At 32.8% G+C, this 12379-nt stretch overlaps 2 protein-coding genes across 5 annotated transcripts; both read right to left on the reverse strand.

The window, feature by feature from the left end:
* Positions 1-72: 72 nt before the first annotated feature.
* On the reverse strand, positions 73-4701 carry LOC117932740 (60S ribosomal protein L36-3-like). Its single transcript, XM_034854034.1, has 5 exons — positions 4640-4701; positions 4514-4550; positions 1736-1840; positions 598-797; positions 73-297 (listed from the first exon to the last, which is right to left on the reverse strand). Exons 3-5 carry the CDS (start codon positions 1835-1837, stop codon positions 267-269), a joined length of 333 nt encoding a protein of 110 aa, XP_034709925.1. The 5' UTR covers positions 1838-1840; positions 4514-4550; positions 4640-4701; the 3' UTR covers positions 73-266.
* Positions 4702-5554: 853 nt separating this feature from the next.
* LOC117931738 (neuroguidin-B-like) lies at positions 5555-11875 on the reverse strand. Of its 4 annotated transcripts, XR_004654088.1 has the most exons (10): positions 11793-11867; positions 7992-8049; positions 7784-7871; positions 7277-7456; positions 7012-7191; positions 6699-6875; positions 6450-6604; positions 6219-6339; positions 5816-5897; positions 5555-5696 (listed from the first exon to the last, which is right to left on the reverse strand). XR_004654088.1 is itself a non-coding variant. In XM_034852783.1 (9 exons), the coding sequence occupies exons 2-9, from the start codon at positions 8027-8029 to the stop codon at positions 5886-5888; spliced, it is 951 nt and encodes a 316-aa protein (XP_034708674.1). In that variant the 5' UTR covers positions 8030-8046; positions 11793-11875; the 3' UTR covers positions 5555-5885. The 4 variants fall into 4 exon arrangements, 3 of the variants coding, with proteins under 3 accessions (XP_034708674.1, XP_034708672.1, XP_034708675.1); XM_034852783.1 differs by having other exon boundaries at positions 5555-5897; positions 7992-8046; positions 11793-11875; XM_034852781.1 differs by having other exon boundaries at positions 5555-5897.
* Between the last annotated feature and the right edge of the window lie 504 nt (positions 11876-12379).

Here is a 12379-nt window from a genome sequence, read left to right on the forward strand (position 1 = left end):
TTAAATTTTCAACCAAAAACATTAATAAATGTCAAAATATTAATAAATTTTCAATCAGAAGAGCTCTCTCCATGAAATAAAAATGGGATGGAGCACCATCTGAATCAACTGCTACTTCGGAAATTTGAATAGAGATTGTTCATATAGAATCTTAAAATCAAAACTTTGGAGCAAAATTCCATCAAATCTAACATGACAAGACAAAGCTAAATAAGCACTCAACTGCCAATAAGTTTTTTTGGGGGGTCAGAGAAGATGGGAACAGCTCACTTCTTCTTCTCTCCAACTCCACCAGACCTGGACAGAAGAGAACCAACAACAGATTAAGCAACAGCATCCACTAAAATATCAGGGCAAGAAAACAAAAACAAGTTATAGAACCTTAACAAAAAATTCCCAAGTTTCAGTTGACATACACTTGTGTTTTTCAATTTAAATGTTTTTCAAATAGCAAAAACCGAGTCATTCAGGCATAAGCACGTTGTATTTTCTTTAATTAATTTTCAGAAAGCTACTCAAATGGTACTAAGGTGAGCTTTCATTGTAACACTGAGGAGGAGGGCATTTGAAAAAGAAATATATGCCTATTAAAATTACCTCATCTTGCGAAGGACACTGGACATCTCCTCACGCTTCTTTTTTGCTCTCTTGTGTGTGCCTAACTTTCTCTTTGCAACTTTCAAGGCTCGCTTGTCTTTCCCAACCTTAAGAAGTTCAGTGATTCTCTTCTCATAAGGAGCAAAACCAGCTACTTCCCTGATGATATTCCGCACAAAGTGAACTCTTTTACTGGTTTTCCCCTTTCTGCATGAAAACATGGAAACAAATAAATACACCAAACTGTATTATGATAAATTTGGCGTTACAATTTGATGTATAATTAGTGCCATGGTACCCATGAAACAAAAGTTGCAGTGTACAAATTTTATAAATAAGGAAATTTCCGGACTGTTTGGAAACTGCCTTTGAAAACACTTGTGTTTGCTAGAACAGAAATCATTTTTCTAATTTAAGAATACTTAGGAAACTTTTCCTTTTCCATTACACATAAGGCCACAATATCTTACCCAAAAAATAAACCAAGAGACTGTTTTTCATAATTGGGAAATTTTGTTCTTGAAAACTGAAAAATATTTTTAAAAATTGTTCTAAAAAGCTGTTTTCAAAAATATTTCCAAAACAGATCTTTGATACTCTGCATCCCCAAGGCAAGCATATCAAAGGAAAACCCCTAAAGCAGAAATAGGAAAATAAAATTTAAATTGTACAGACATTCAAGTGACACTAAACCTCTAAGATACAATCCATATTCCAAAATATGTTCCATTTGAGTATTTGTTTCCAAGATAAAGACTCAAAAGAGCCCAGTGTTGACGTCATATTAGCACTGTAATGATGCAAAAAAAAGAACAAAATATACAAATGGTAAAACTAGAAAATGAAGTACAGTGTCACAATTAAGATACTTAAAGACCACAAAAAAAAAAATATATCATTAGAAAAACACATACATCAAAACAAATGGACATTAGGAAAATATATATTTTCCAGATAAATGCCTGTAATACATACTATGAAGAACCATCCTCAAAATGGAGCTGTTGAAACCAATTTTTTTCACCAAAATGATCCAACAGAAATTGGACTCCGAGAAACATCATGCACAACACAGCTGTTAAACTTGAAACCGAATCAGTGCAACAAATGCGAATACCCACAGTTAGAAGTAACTTACCCCCTTTCTATCAGAAGGGCGTGGAGGGAGTTCCTTCTTTGTCACCACATGTCCTTTGTTTAGGCCCACGAAGAGGCCAGTATTTGGCTGTTTTGGAGCCATCACCTACAATAAACCCCACCACCAATAGGAATGATGATTAATCTACAAAAAGAAGGAAACAAAAAAACACCTCCCATCCAGCAACTAATCAAAAAATAAAACATACAATAGCACATAATCATGATCATCCACAACCTTATAGGAAGACTTTAATAGAATTTTAACTCAGCATATTTATTAGATTCTAATGGCCCATCAGCATGAGAAAAAAGGATTGGGTACCACCATTTGATGAGTCTCATTTAATAGATCAAGTATGTTAAAACATTTTTATCATCATTTGATGATTTTTAACCATCAAAATTTAGTAATATAATGTTCAAACATCCCAGAAGGATCAAAATCTTTTGAAATTGAAAAGGTGTAACCAAATTAAATTAAAATTAAATAATGAAATCTTCAAATTGAGCAAATTCTTAATACACTTGATCTCCTAAAAGGTCCATCATATGGTAGGTCCGGCTCCTTCTATGTGACTAACATCACTTTTCCATAGGGAACCAATATAGACAGGACTGTTCGCAAGCCTTGCGCACCCCATAGAAAATGCTAGCTTCCTTCTTCAAAAGGATTAGGACCCACCGTATGATGAGTCTCATTTCTTAGACCAAGTATACTTGAAAATGACCTCAATTTAATATTTGTAGCATTGAATTGAAATCATACTTGTGATCAGCGGAAATCCTTTTAGAATGTTTTGAGCCTCCCCCCCACCGGAAAAAGAAATAATTAAAATTCACCAAAATGAATACATGTATTGTACATTGCATATATTAAATGAAACCCATCAAATGGTGGGCCCCGATCCTTTTTCCTTATACTCACATGACAAGAGAACCTAATTGGGTATTTTATGCATGACACATCTAATTATAACAAAAAAAAAACTAAAGAAAAAATTATAACCCAAGAAGTGTCATTAGAAACTTATATTGACCAAGAGTAGGGAATAAATATCATGGATAAAAGATCCCCAACTTCAAAATAAGAATCAAAATGCGTATAGGAACAGATAGAAACCATTTTATGATAAAGCTATATATGAAGCATAACACAAACATTTGTTTATTCCAAAAAAATATATGAAGCACAACATATAAAAGTTAAAAAATGTAGACATAACCAAATATGAAGGATCTTCAAATCAAACAAGTGTTAAACAAGGTAAGTTTTATTTTCATTATATAGTGGAGAAGGAAAAAAGGCATAATGGTCTCATTTGATCTGAAAATTTAAAACATAAAGATGGAGAATAAAGTTTGTGTCAGTGAAGTGAATTAATCCATTTCACTTTGTTCAAAAAAGTTAAATTTTGAATGGTGGGAAAACTTTATATAACTGCTAGAAGAAATCAAGAAAACAAGACCATTAGAACTTGTTCTAACAAACAAACAAACTTTTTAACATGGCACAAAGAACCATCAAACACGACTGCATGTAGTGCTCTAGAAGCAAAATTACATTCATCAGACAACTCACGGATTCAACAAAACGACTTGACTTAAAACATAACAATGTTTTTAAAGTTTTCATGCCATGTCAATATGAGAAAAGGGATTGAGACCTATGATTTGATGAGTCCCATTCAATATATCAGGTACTCAAAAACATACCCCATCTTCAAGCTTATTCACCCTATTAAGGCTACATTTTTAACAAAACAATTTGAAGGTTCCTTTTAACATTCAAGGTTTTGCCAACTTTAAAAAGGTGGTTTCAAAATCCTTAAATCGAATTGATTTGTAGAACACTTGATCTACTAAATGGAACTCATCATGTAGTGGATCTCATTCCCTTCTATGTTACAAATATGGCATATTTTTTTTTCCAAGGAACATCATGTAATTCTCTAAATCATGGCCTCAACAAAAAAAATAACATATGAACATCACTAAAAGGATTGAGATCCATCATCTAATGATTCCCACTTAGTAGATCAACTCTGCTAAAAATCAACTCTTTCAACCATCCATTCATGAAAATTTTTGTTGAATCTGATTTGAAACCCAATTCAAAATTCAACTTTTGCTTAAACTTGCACGGAGCCATCAAAATAATAATAGCAATACTTTCAAATCAAACTCATTTCAATACACTTGATCCACAGTGCATCAAACAATAGGTCCCATTCCACTTCATTTTGGTGGACCAATATGTGAGAAAGTCATTGAAATGGTAGTGAATTTAGAAAACACATTAAGGGAGAGAAATTAAGTTTTACTTTGAATTAATCCTCTATTTCTAGTTTCGAAACAAGAAAATACAATGACACAAAGCAATTCTTTTTTCATTCATTTGCCACGAAGTTCAATGTGCAAAATGCTTTGAAGATATGAAGATGTTAGAGTTATTCAAAGAAGTTGACACAAACTCCTTTACCAAAAGACAACAGGAAATAAAAACTAAAAGCACAAAAATATTCCATCGCCTCATTTTCCAGAGACAAAAGACATATATAGAAAAATTGGTAGTCTAAAATTTCTTTTTCCTTACTCAGTTTCTCAGCGACCAAGCGGACGGAAATCAACAACATAAAGACTTAGGAAAACGCATCAGATCTCAAACAATGCAGCATTTCAAAATCAACAAAGAGAGAAACTATACACTTCAAAAGCATAAAAGAAAAACGAGCCGAACAAAAAAAGTGCAAGACAACAGTGACAACAGATTTCCTACCTGCCAAACAGGTCCGGTGACGATTTTCCTGAAAAATCTAAACAAAAAAAAAAAAAAAAAACACAGATATGAGTCATCAGAATTAGATAGAAAGCTGTGAAACGTTTGCTATGATCTAACCCTCACCGTGGAGAAGAGAGTCGCCGCACGGAAGAATTCTAGGGTTTAGGGGAAGAGATCTATTTATAGTGAAGAAATTGGGGGCGTAACCGGGATTTCCAAGAACACAATCCTGCGTGACTGTAATACCCTCATAGAATTGGAGATTTCATCCTTTTGAGTACATTGATGCGAGCGACAAATGGGGCATATTGGTAAATGACTGGACCCGGGTAAGTTGAAATTACCGCTATGGGGAAGACATGATTAATGCGCTGCGGCGATGCAATAGGGGGGTATTATTACCCTTACTCCACCAAATTAATCGATTTAATTTAAATTGACATTAATTAAAATTAAAAAAATTAATTTATCCATTTTATATCGATTTATAGGATTCAGGCAATAATATAATGTTTAAGAAAATGTGATTTGGTTTAAACTAACTAAAATCTTTTTACCCAAAAAAACCAAAATAATAATTTCGATTTTTCATCTTATTGAATCAATAATTATCTAAATATGAATAATTCGATTTTTTGGATTTTTTTTTTACCCAAGTTGTATTGAATTAAATATTTTGACAAATAAAAGTTAAGACTTATTAAAATAATGTCTTATAAAATAAATAATATTTTCAAAAATAAATATGTGGACTTAGGTTTACAATTTTTTTATTATTAAATAATAAACCCATTTCATGAATTTTTTTATGTAAAAATGAATATTATTTTTTTATATAAATAATAATCTTTTTTTACATGAAAATGCATTCTTTTATTTATTTTTAATACAGATTTTAGATAAAATTATTTCGAGTAGATGTGCTTTAACAATTATCTAAAAAATTAATTTTTATATGAAATTTGAAATTATTGGTTTAAATTATTTAACTTACCATAAATTTAAGATAGTAAAAATATTTTAATGATCTTTCTCCTCTCTCAACTGCTCCTTCTGAAACGATGTCGTTTTCTGTTCCAATTCCATCTGAGAACATTCATATTATCTCTTGATTCCCTGATAATATGTTCCAAAGTGTATAACTAAATTTCATCCTAAAAAGAATCTCAAATCCCAAGTCCTGGTATGAATCGAAGAAAAAAAATATTAGATCTAATCCAGCACCAAGATTTGAATTTAAAAAAATAATCAAGAATAGAGCAAGCTAATCTAGATATCATTGAGACATCAAAATTATACTTTACAGCCATTGAAGACTGCCATGCTACATCCAATTGCTCCATATGCCAAATATTTGAGTTTCTTCTCCTCAATGTTTCCTCTGCAAATAGGCAAAGAGTGTTATAACCCCAGTTCCATCCAAAACCTTCATCTCCATGACAATCAATGTAATATAATAAGAATACGTTTGATAGTGCTTTTAGAAAGCACTTCCAATATAAAGAGTGAAAAAATCAAGCGTTCAAAAAATTTCAGCAAATACTTTCAAAAAGTTGAAAATTATTTGTAGTGTTTGTTGGAGAAGCATTTGATAGGTGATTCTTTCACATATACTTATAAAGAAAACACTTTCGTTAAAAGCACTTCGAATAAAAAAATTATCAAACACACTTTAATTCTCCATAGCTTCAATTCAATATACCTTTCTCTTCTTAAATTTTCTCCCTCCACTGTTATTGAAGCCTGACATTTTCTCACCAAAATCTTCCTCCATGGGTAGAGTTTTAATCTCATCATAAAAACTGTCTGTCAAACCAAGCAGCCTGAGGTATAAACACGACCAAAAGTTAAAAACAAATGATCTACCAGGAAACGAAAGATGGCGAGCTTAGTAGACCAACTCCATGCAAATTCAAAATTATATGGTACATACCCGTTTCTCGACTTCCTTAAGTGTTTCTCTTTCTTTTTCTCCGTTCTTGTAAGAGGAGCGCGAGTAAAAAGTTCCTCCTCTTGCCGTGCCCGCTGTTCCATCTTTTCCTTGTATCTGATGAGTTCTCTACTTTCAGTTCCAACGATTTCTCTCACCTGTGTTTTGATTGTCAATTGTCAGTAGTAAAATATTAATCTACGTAAAGTCATCCAGGATTAGGAATAGTAAAGCGGTAAATCCAGAACTAACCTCTTCAGGTCTCCCCTCTAAATCATCCATCAGTTCTCTTACGTATGCACTCTGCCTAGCCTGTCTTAGAGTCTCTTTCTCCTTTCTCAAAACGTTTCTTTCTTGTTTCGACATCTTATCCTCTTCCATAGATGCAGGTGCAAATTTTGGTGGGCGATACACACCACCGACACCATCCTATAATTCAGAAATGAGGACTTAGAAATCAAAAGCATTCAGTTTTTTCTTCATATAAAGGAAGAAAGAGGAAAAAGATGAACAATGGCATAATCTTCCAATTTGTATTTTGGATACTTTTAACACCTTGACCAACCTCAGAAGTCATATCTGTCTTGCTAATCAGCATGTCTGGGTTTGGGCGATATTTCAACAAATCCTGTGTGTTCTGAGTTTCTGAATCCTTTTCACCTGAGCTTGCTTTCTCCACAGCATTTCCAGTAACCCTTGTCAGCTTCTGGATTTGATATTGAAGTTTTTTGTCGATGGGTCGAATCTATTATGAAAGAAACATGAAAACTTGCTTAAGAATCATAATCATGGTATAAGATTGATATAGCTGAATCCAAACATACACAGACCTTTTCCAAAAATAATCTTATCTCTACAAGGCTACGAACAACAGGATGTCCTTCAATCGAGGGACCTTTTGCCTTTCGGAGTAAATAATAGACAAGTGACTGGCAATAATCTAGGAGCAGCAAATGTTTTGCCTCGAGATAGCTCATCCCATCTGCTGTTGGAAAATGATCTGCTTTCACCTAATATATCAGACACGTAATATATTAAAATAGGGAAAGAAGTAGATGGGATCATTTTTTCATTTCCAAAAGAGGAACAAGATGAAGAGTTTGCAGGGAAGAAGAAGACAGCACAAACTATTTGTATGATAAAATTTAAAAAGAAGTTGTTGAAGATTGAAACTGTATGTGCTTTTTGAAAGTGCTTAATGAGTAATTTGCTTCCATTGATTTTGCAGTAGAGCATGAGTAAAACAAGAATGACCATGGCAGACTCAAAAAAGAATGTAGCATAAACTGGCAAAAAGAAACATGAAATTGGGAATTGCTGCTCAAAGATTTCAAGACCTTTGCTGTTAGAGCTTGCACTTTACTCCTCACCGCATCCAATCCTTCTTTCATCTCTTTCAACACTGCAACTAGCTGAGAAGCTTCTCTATACCCCATAAATTAACAAAACCAAGGGAATCATATATTTATAACAAATCTATCACTTAAAACAAAAAATAAATTACATCAAAATAAAATAACACACAAAATTGAATTCCAAACTCACTTCCTTACTCTCTCAATATTTGTCATCTCCCCCTCCATGGCTAACAAAGATGCCACTGCTAAAATCCACAAGCCATTTCAGCACAAAGCACTAATAGGTAAATAAATAAATAGATAAATATAAATCTTTTTATTTTTATTTTTTTTGATAAACAAAGGCATGTATTAAGAAATGCCAAAAAGAGGGGGCACCCTACATATATAGATAGTATACACAAAAATTCCAAAACAAGCACTACTTAAGACAGAAAAAACCTAGAAAAGAGCAAGGCTAACTATATAAAAAGCATTCAAGAAATTCAAAATAAAAGGGTTTTCCAATCCCAAAAACTGCTGAGACCATTCTAAAAGTGATCGGATAAAGAGATCCTTCAAACTTTGATCTGACAATTCTTCATCTTCGAAAGTACTTTGGTTGTGCTTTCTCTCTCCAAATGCACCAAAATAGGCAAATCAGAGCCGATTGCTAAACTTTTTTTTTTTTTCTTTCCTAGCCCCTTAAGTTTCCATTTTAGGAGAAGATTTCCCATTGAAGCCAGAAACACCCAAACCAAATCAAATATTGCTAATAATAAGGTCCAAAGCTCCCTTATCTTATCACAATGAATCAAAATGTGATCAGTTAATTCTTCACTATTTTTACAAAGGCTACATGTGTCAACCATGGACCATCCCCTCTTCATTAATGTGTCCACAATTAAGATGTTTCCCAAACAGCTTCCCAAGCAAAAAAAAAAAAAAACGAGTTCTAAGAGGAGTATAAGATCCCCAAATCTCTTTGGTTGGGAATATTAAACCATTCTCAGCCCTTAGAGAATTACAATAAGACTTGACACTGTATTTTCCCTTCTCATCATCTTTCCATATTAAAGTGTGCTCCTTTTCTTGCACTTTTAACAAAGAAATGTGTTCCAAAAATGAGTCACCTCCTCTACCTCCCAATGGAAGGGTCTTCTAAATTGAACCTCCCAACAACCACCTCCACCCCCTTTCCTCCCCCATAAGTGTGCAACTGTAGCATTTTTGTGGGATGCTAGCTCGAAAAGTATAAGGTAAATGTCTTTCAATTTAAACTCCCTAGCCCAACTATCCCACCAAAGTCTTGTACATTTACCATTTCCTATACGGACCTTTCTAGTAGTCCAAAACCTTAGGTGTAGGGGAAAAATTATAGGGGCTTTTACACTATTATAAAGAAATATACTATTATGAGATTTTCTTTTAGAAATATGCATGGTTGATAATTATGTAATTAGTTTATTGTATGAAATATTTTTATGCAATTAGGAAAAATATAGGAAGACAATTTGACTAAAAAAAGGTCTCTTTTTTTAAAATATACGAAAAACAAATTATTATTATTTTTTTTTTTAAAAGTCAATTTTAAGAACATAAAAATGACAAGAGGAAGAAACAAAAAATAGAAATAAAAAGGCAACAAAACTAATTGCTAAGAAAAAAATAAATAAATGAATAAAAAGACAACCAAACTAGTTACTAATAAAATTAAAAGATAAAAAAAATTTAATTCTCATTTTAGATTGTCTATTAAATGGAAGCATGAAAAAAACACCATATGCAACTGACCCTAAAACAAATTTTTAGCTCAATTGCATTTTTTCCCCTTGAGCCAAAATAATAGGACCATTAATCTCATCAACTATAGTTGAACATGACTGACCATGTATGCATAAGCCTAAAAAATCTTAACACAACTTTAACAAAACTCAAACATGCAAAATCTCAAAAACAAAAAAAGAAAAAAGGAAAAATACCTTTTTTCTTTTTTTTTTTTGATAGACAAAAAAAACATGTATTAAGAAATGCCAAAAAGAAGAGGTGCACCTTATGTATACACAAAACATCCCAAAACAAGCACCAAACATATACAAGGTTAGCCTACAAAAACAAGGCAAGCTAACCATAAGAAAGAGCATCTAAGAAGAAAAAAAAGCAAAAGAAAAATAAGCAAGATCATCTTGTCAAAGTGATTTTCAAACACGATTACAGATAAATGGTGACTAAAAATTCCTCGAGGCTATTTTAAATGGTCTTGGAGATTTGTAAGTGAAAGGAATCCTCTCTGAAAATGGGTAATTGTAGGAAAGTGCAAATAAGATGACGAGGGATGGTATACTAAAGAAGTGAAAGGTGGGTATGGTGAGGGAGTATGGAAGGCAATCAGAGGCAATTGGGAGGTTTTCAGGAACAAAACATGTTTTAAGGTTGGGCCTAGGAGCAAGGTGAAGTTTTGGAAGGACAAGTAGTGTGGGAATACATTTTTTAGGGAATCATTTCCAGAGCTCTATTTTATAGCTTCTTTAAAAAACACTTGAGTGGGTGACCTTCAAGATGATGGTAGCTAGAGTCTTAGGCTTACAAGGCAGTTGCATGATTGGGAACTAGAGAAGGTACAAGTCTTTTTTGGGAGGTTGTATGAACAAGTTTATTTTAGGGACGGACAATGTTATGGTATGGTTGCCTACAAGGAATGGTACTTTTTCAACTAAGTCCTTCTATTCTTCTTTGACAAATAGGAGAGCGGAGTCGTTCCTTATGGCACAATATGGAATTCTTAAGTGCCATCAAGAATTACCTTCTTTGCTTGGAAAGCAACATGGGCCAAAATTTTGACTCTAGATTGGCTCAAAATGAGGGATAAGAGAATACCTAATAGATGCTACATGTGTAAGAAAGAAGAAGAAACGGATGACCACATTCTCATTCATTGTTCAAAAGCATGCATTTTATCCCATGTGATTTTTTGCACTTTTTAGTGTCTAATGGTGATGCACTCTTTAGTTAGAGGGGTTCTTCTGAGCTGACATGGGTCCTTTGTTGGAAAAAAGACAAAAAATGATTGGAAGGTTGCTCTGTTGTACTTGTTTTGGACCTTATGGGGGGAGAAAAATAAGAGAGCTTTTGACAATTGTGAAAGCATGGACCAAACAATTAAAATTCTTTCTTATATCTTTTTTGGGAATTGGATTAGATTGTATATTGGGACCAGTTCTTTGTCACTTTTAGACTTTGTGGATTGGTTAGGCTCTCTATAGGGCATGGTTGCTGGTTTTTGTATCTTCATGTCTTTTTTTGGTCTTTTGTTTACTTTGTACACGTCATGTATTCCTCTTGTTTTTGTTTAATATAATCCCTTTTTACCTATTAAAAAGAAAAAAAGAAAACCTAGCCCTCTGTATGGTTTCCAAGAAAATAGAGCAATAAAAGAAAACAATTTTTTTTTCGCATCTTTTGCTTCCAAAAAAAAAAAAAAAAGAAAAGGGAAAAAGCCACTCGGCACTGTGAATGTTCTGTATTCCTAATGTTGGTGACAATTTTACAATTCAGAATTTAAATTGCTTTTTCATATTTTCTCTGTATCCAAACTAAATCTGTTTTTATACAATAAAAATCATTCCAAAATTGAAAAGACCGCCAATCTAACAAAAATTTCAGCTAATCCAAACTGGCAATAGTTCCCCGGCGGTTCAAAGAAAAACCCTAGAATTGAAAACTTCCAGCAGTTGCGTAACCGACAAAGCACTCAGTGAAAGCCGACCCTCTGTTTGGTTACCAAGAAAAATGAAGAAAAATAAACGAAAACAAATTCTGATTACAATGTTATCTCTCTCATTTTATTTGCCGCCAAAAAAGAAAAAAAAAAACCTTCAACTATGCCAAAGAGTCTTATTTTCTGTATTCTCGAATCCTATTCAAAATTTTCTTTCATTTTCTCATCGTTTCAACTGCATCTAACCTAGAAATCGATTGAATGAATTCGAAATATAGATTGAAACAGTACCTTGAGGCTTGAACACGGAGATGGACAGAAACGCAGCGTTTGTAGAAGGTATGAATCGTATGATTCGATGCTTGTGTGTAAACAGAGATAGGAGCCTACTGGCTACGTGAGTTCAGAGTGGCAATAATGGGTTGACCATGACTATGGCCCGGTCCAAATTTTGAACCATTGGGCTGTAATTGGGCCGATTTCTACTTTATGTCCCAAAACTCTTGAGCTAACTCTAATTCACTCCAACCTCACTTTACTCCTAAAAAATATTTTTTAAAAAAAAAACCAAACAAAAGAAGTTTTACAAAGTTAAAGTCTCTTGAAAAAAACACGGGATGAGCGACTCTAAAAAAAAAACACTATAAAAAAAAATTTCAAATAAAAATATTGTCAAACATACTTTAATCAATCATGTTTAATTCGGATTAAGGTTTTAAAATTTTGATAAATAATTTATTCTTTTTTAAATCTATATCAACATATACTCATTAATATATTAATTTTGTAATTAATTATACTTCAAAATGAATTAAATTGACACCATAATAATTTTATACTATTTTAAGAAATTATATGATGAATATTTAAAAATAAAT

This window comes from Vitis riparia, chromosome 15 (genome assembly GCF_004353265.1).
Source record: "Vitis riparia cultivar Riparia Gloire de Montpellier isolate 1030 chromosome 15, EGFV_Vit.rip_1.0, whole genome shotgun sequence".
Lineage (NCBI taxonomy): Eukaryota > Viridiplantae > Streptophyta > Magnoliopsida > Vitales > Vitaceae > Vitis > Vitis riparia.

What these genes read in the sequence shown, in the direction of transcription:
- LOC117931738 (XM_034852783.1), bottom strand. Translation starts at nt 8,029, where the DNA reads ATGGAGGGGGAGATGACAAATATTGAGAGAGTAAGGAA. An exon ending in TGCAAGCTCTAACAGCAAAG is followed by an intron (nt 7,457 to 7,783) that starts GTCTTGAAATCT and finishes CTGATATATTAG; the next exon opens with GTGAAAGCAGATCATTTTCC. An exon ending in TAAGATTATTTTTGGAAAAG is followed by an intron (nt 7,192 to 7,276) that starts GTCTGTGTATGT and finishes CTTTCATAATAG; the next exon opens with ATTCGACCCATCGACAAAAA.
- LOC117932740 (XM_034854034.1), bottom strand. Translation starts at nt 1,837, where the DNA reads ATGGCTCCAAAACAGCCAAATACTGGCCTCTTCGTGGGCCTAAACAAA. An exon ending in GCCCTTCTGATAGAAAGGGG is followed by an intron (nt 798 to 1,735) that starts GTAAGTTACTTC and finishes TGCAGAAAGGGG; the next exon opens with AAAACCAGTAAAAGAGTTCA. An exon ending in AGTGTCCTTCGCAAGATGAG is followed by an intron (nt 298 to 597) that starts GTAATTTTAATA and finishes TCTTCTGTCCAG; the next exon opens with GTCTGGTGGAGTTGGAGAGA.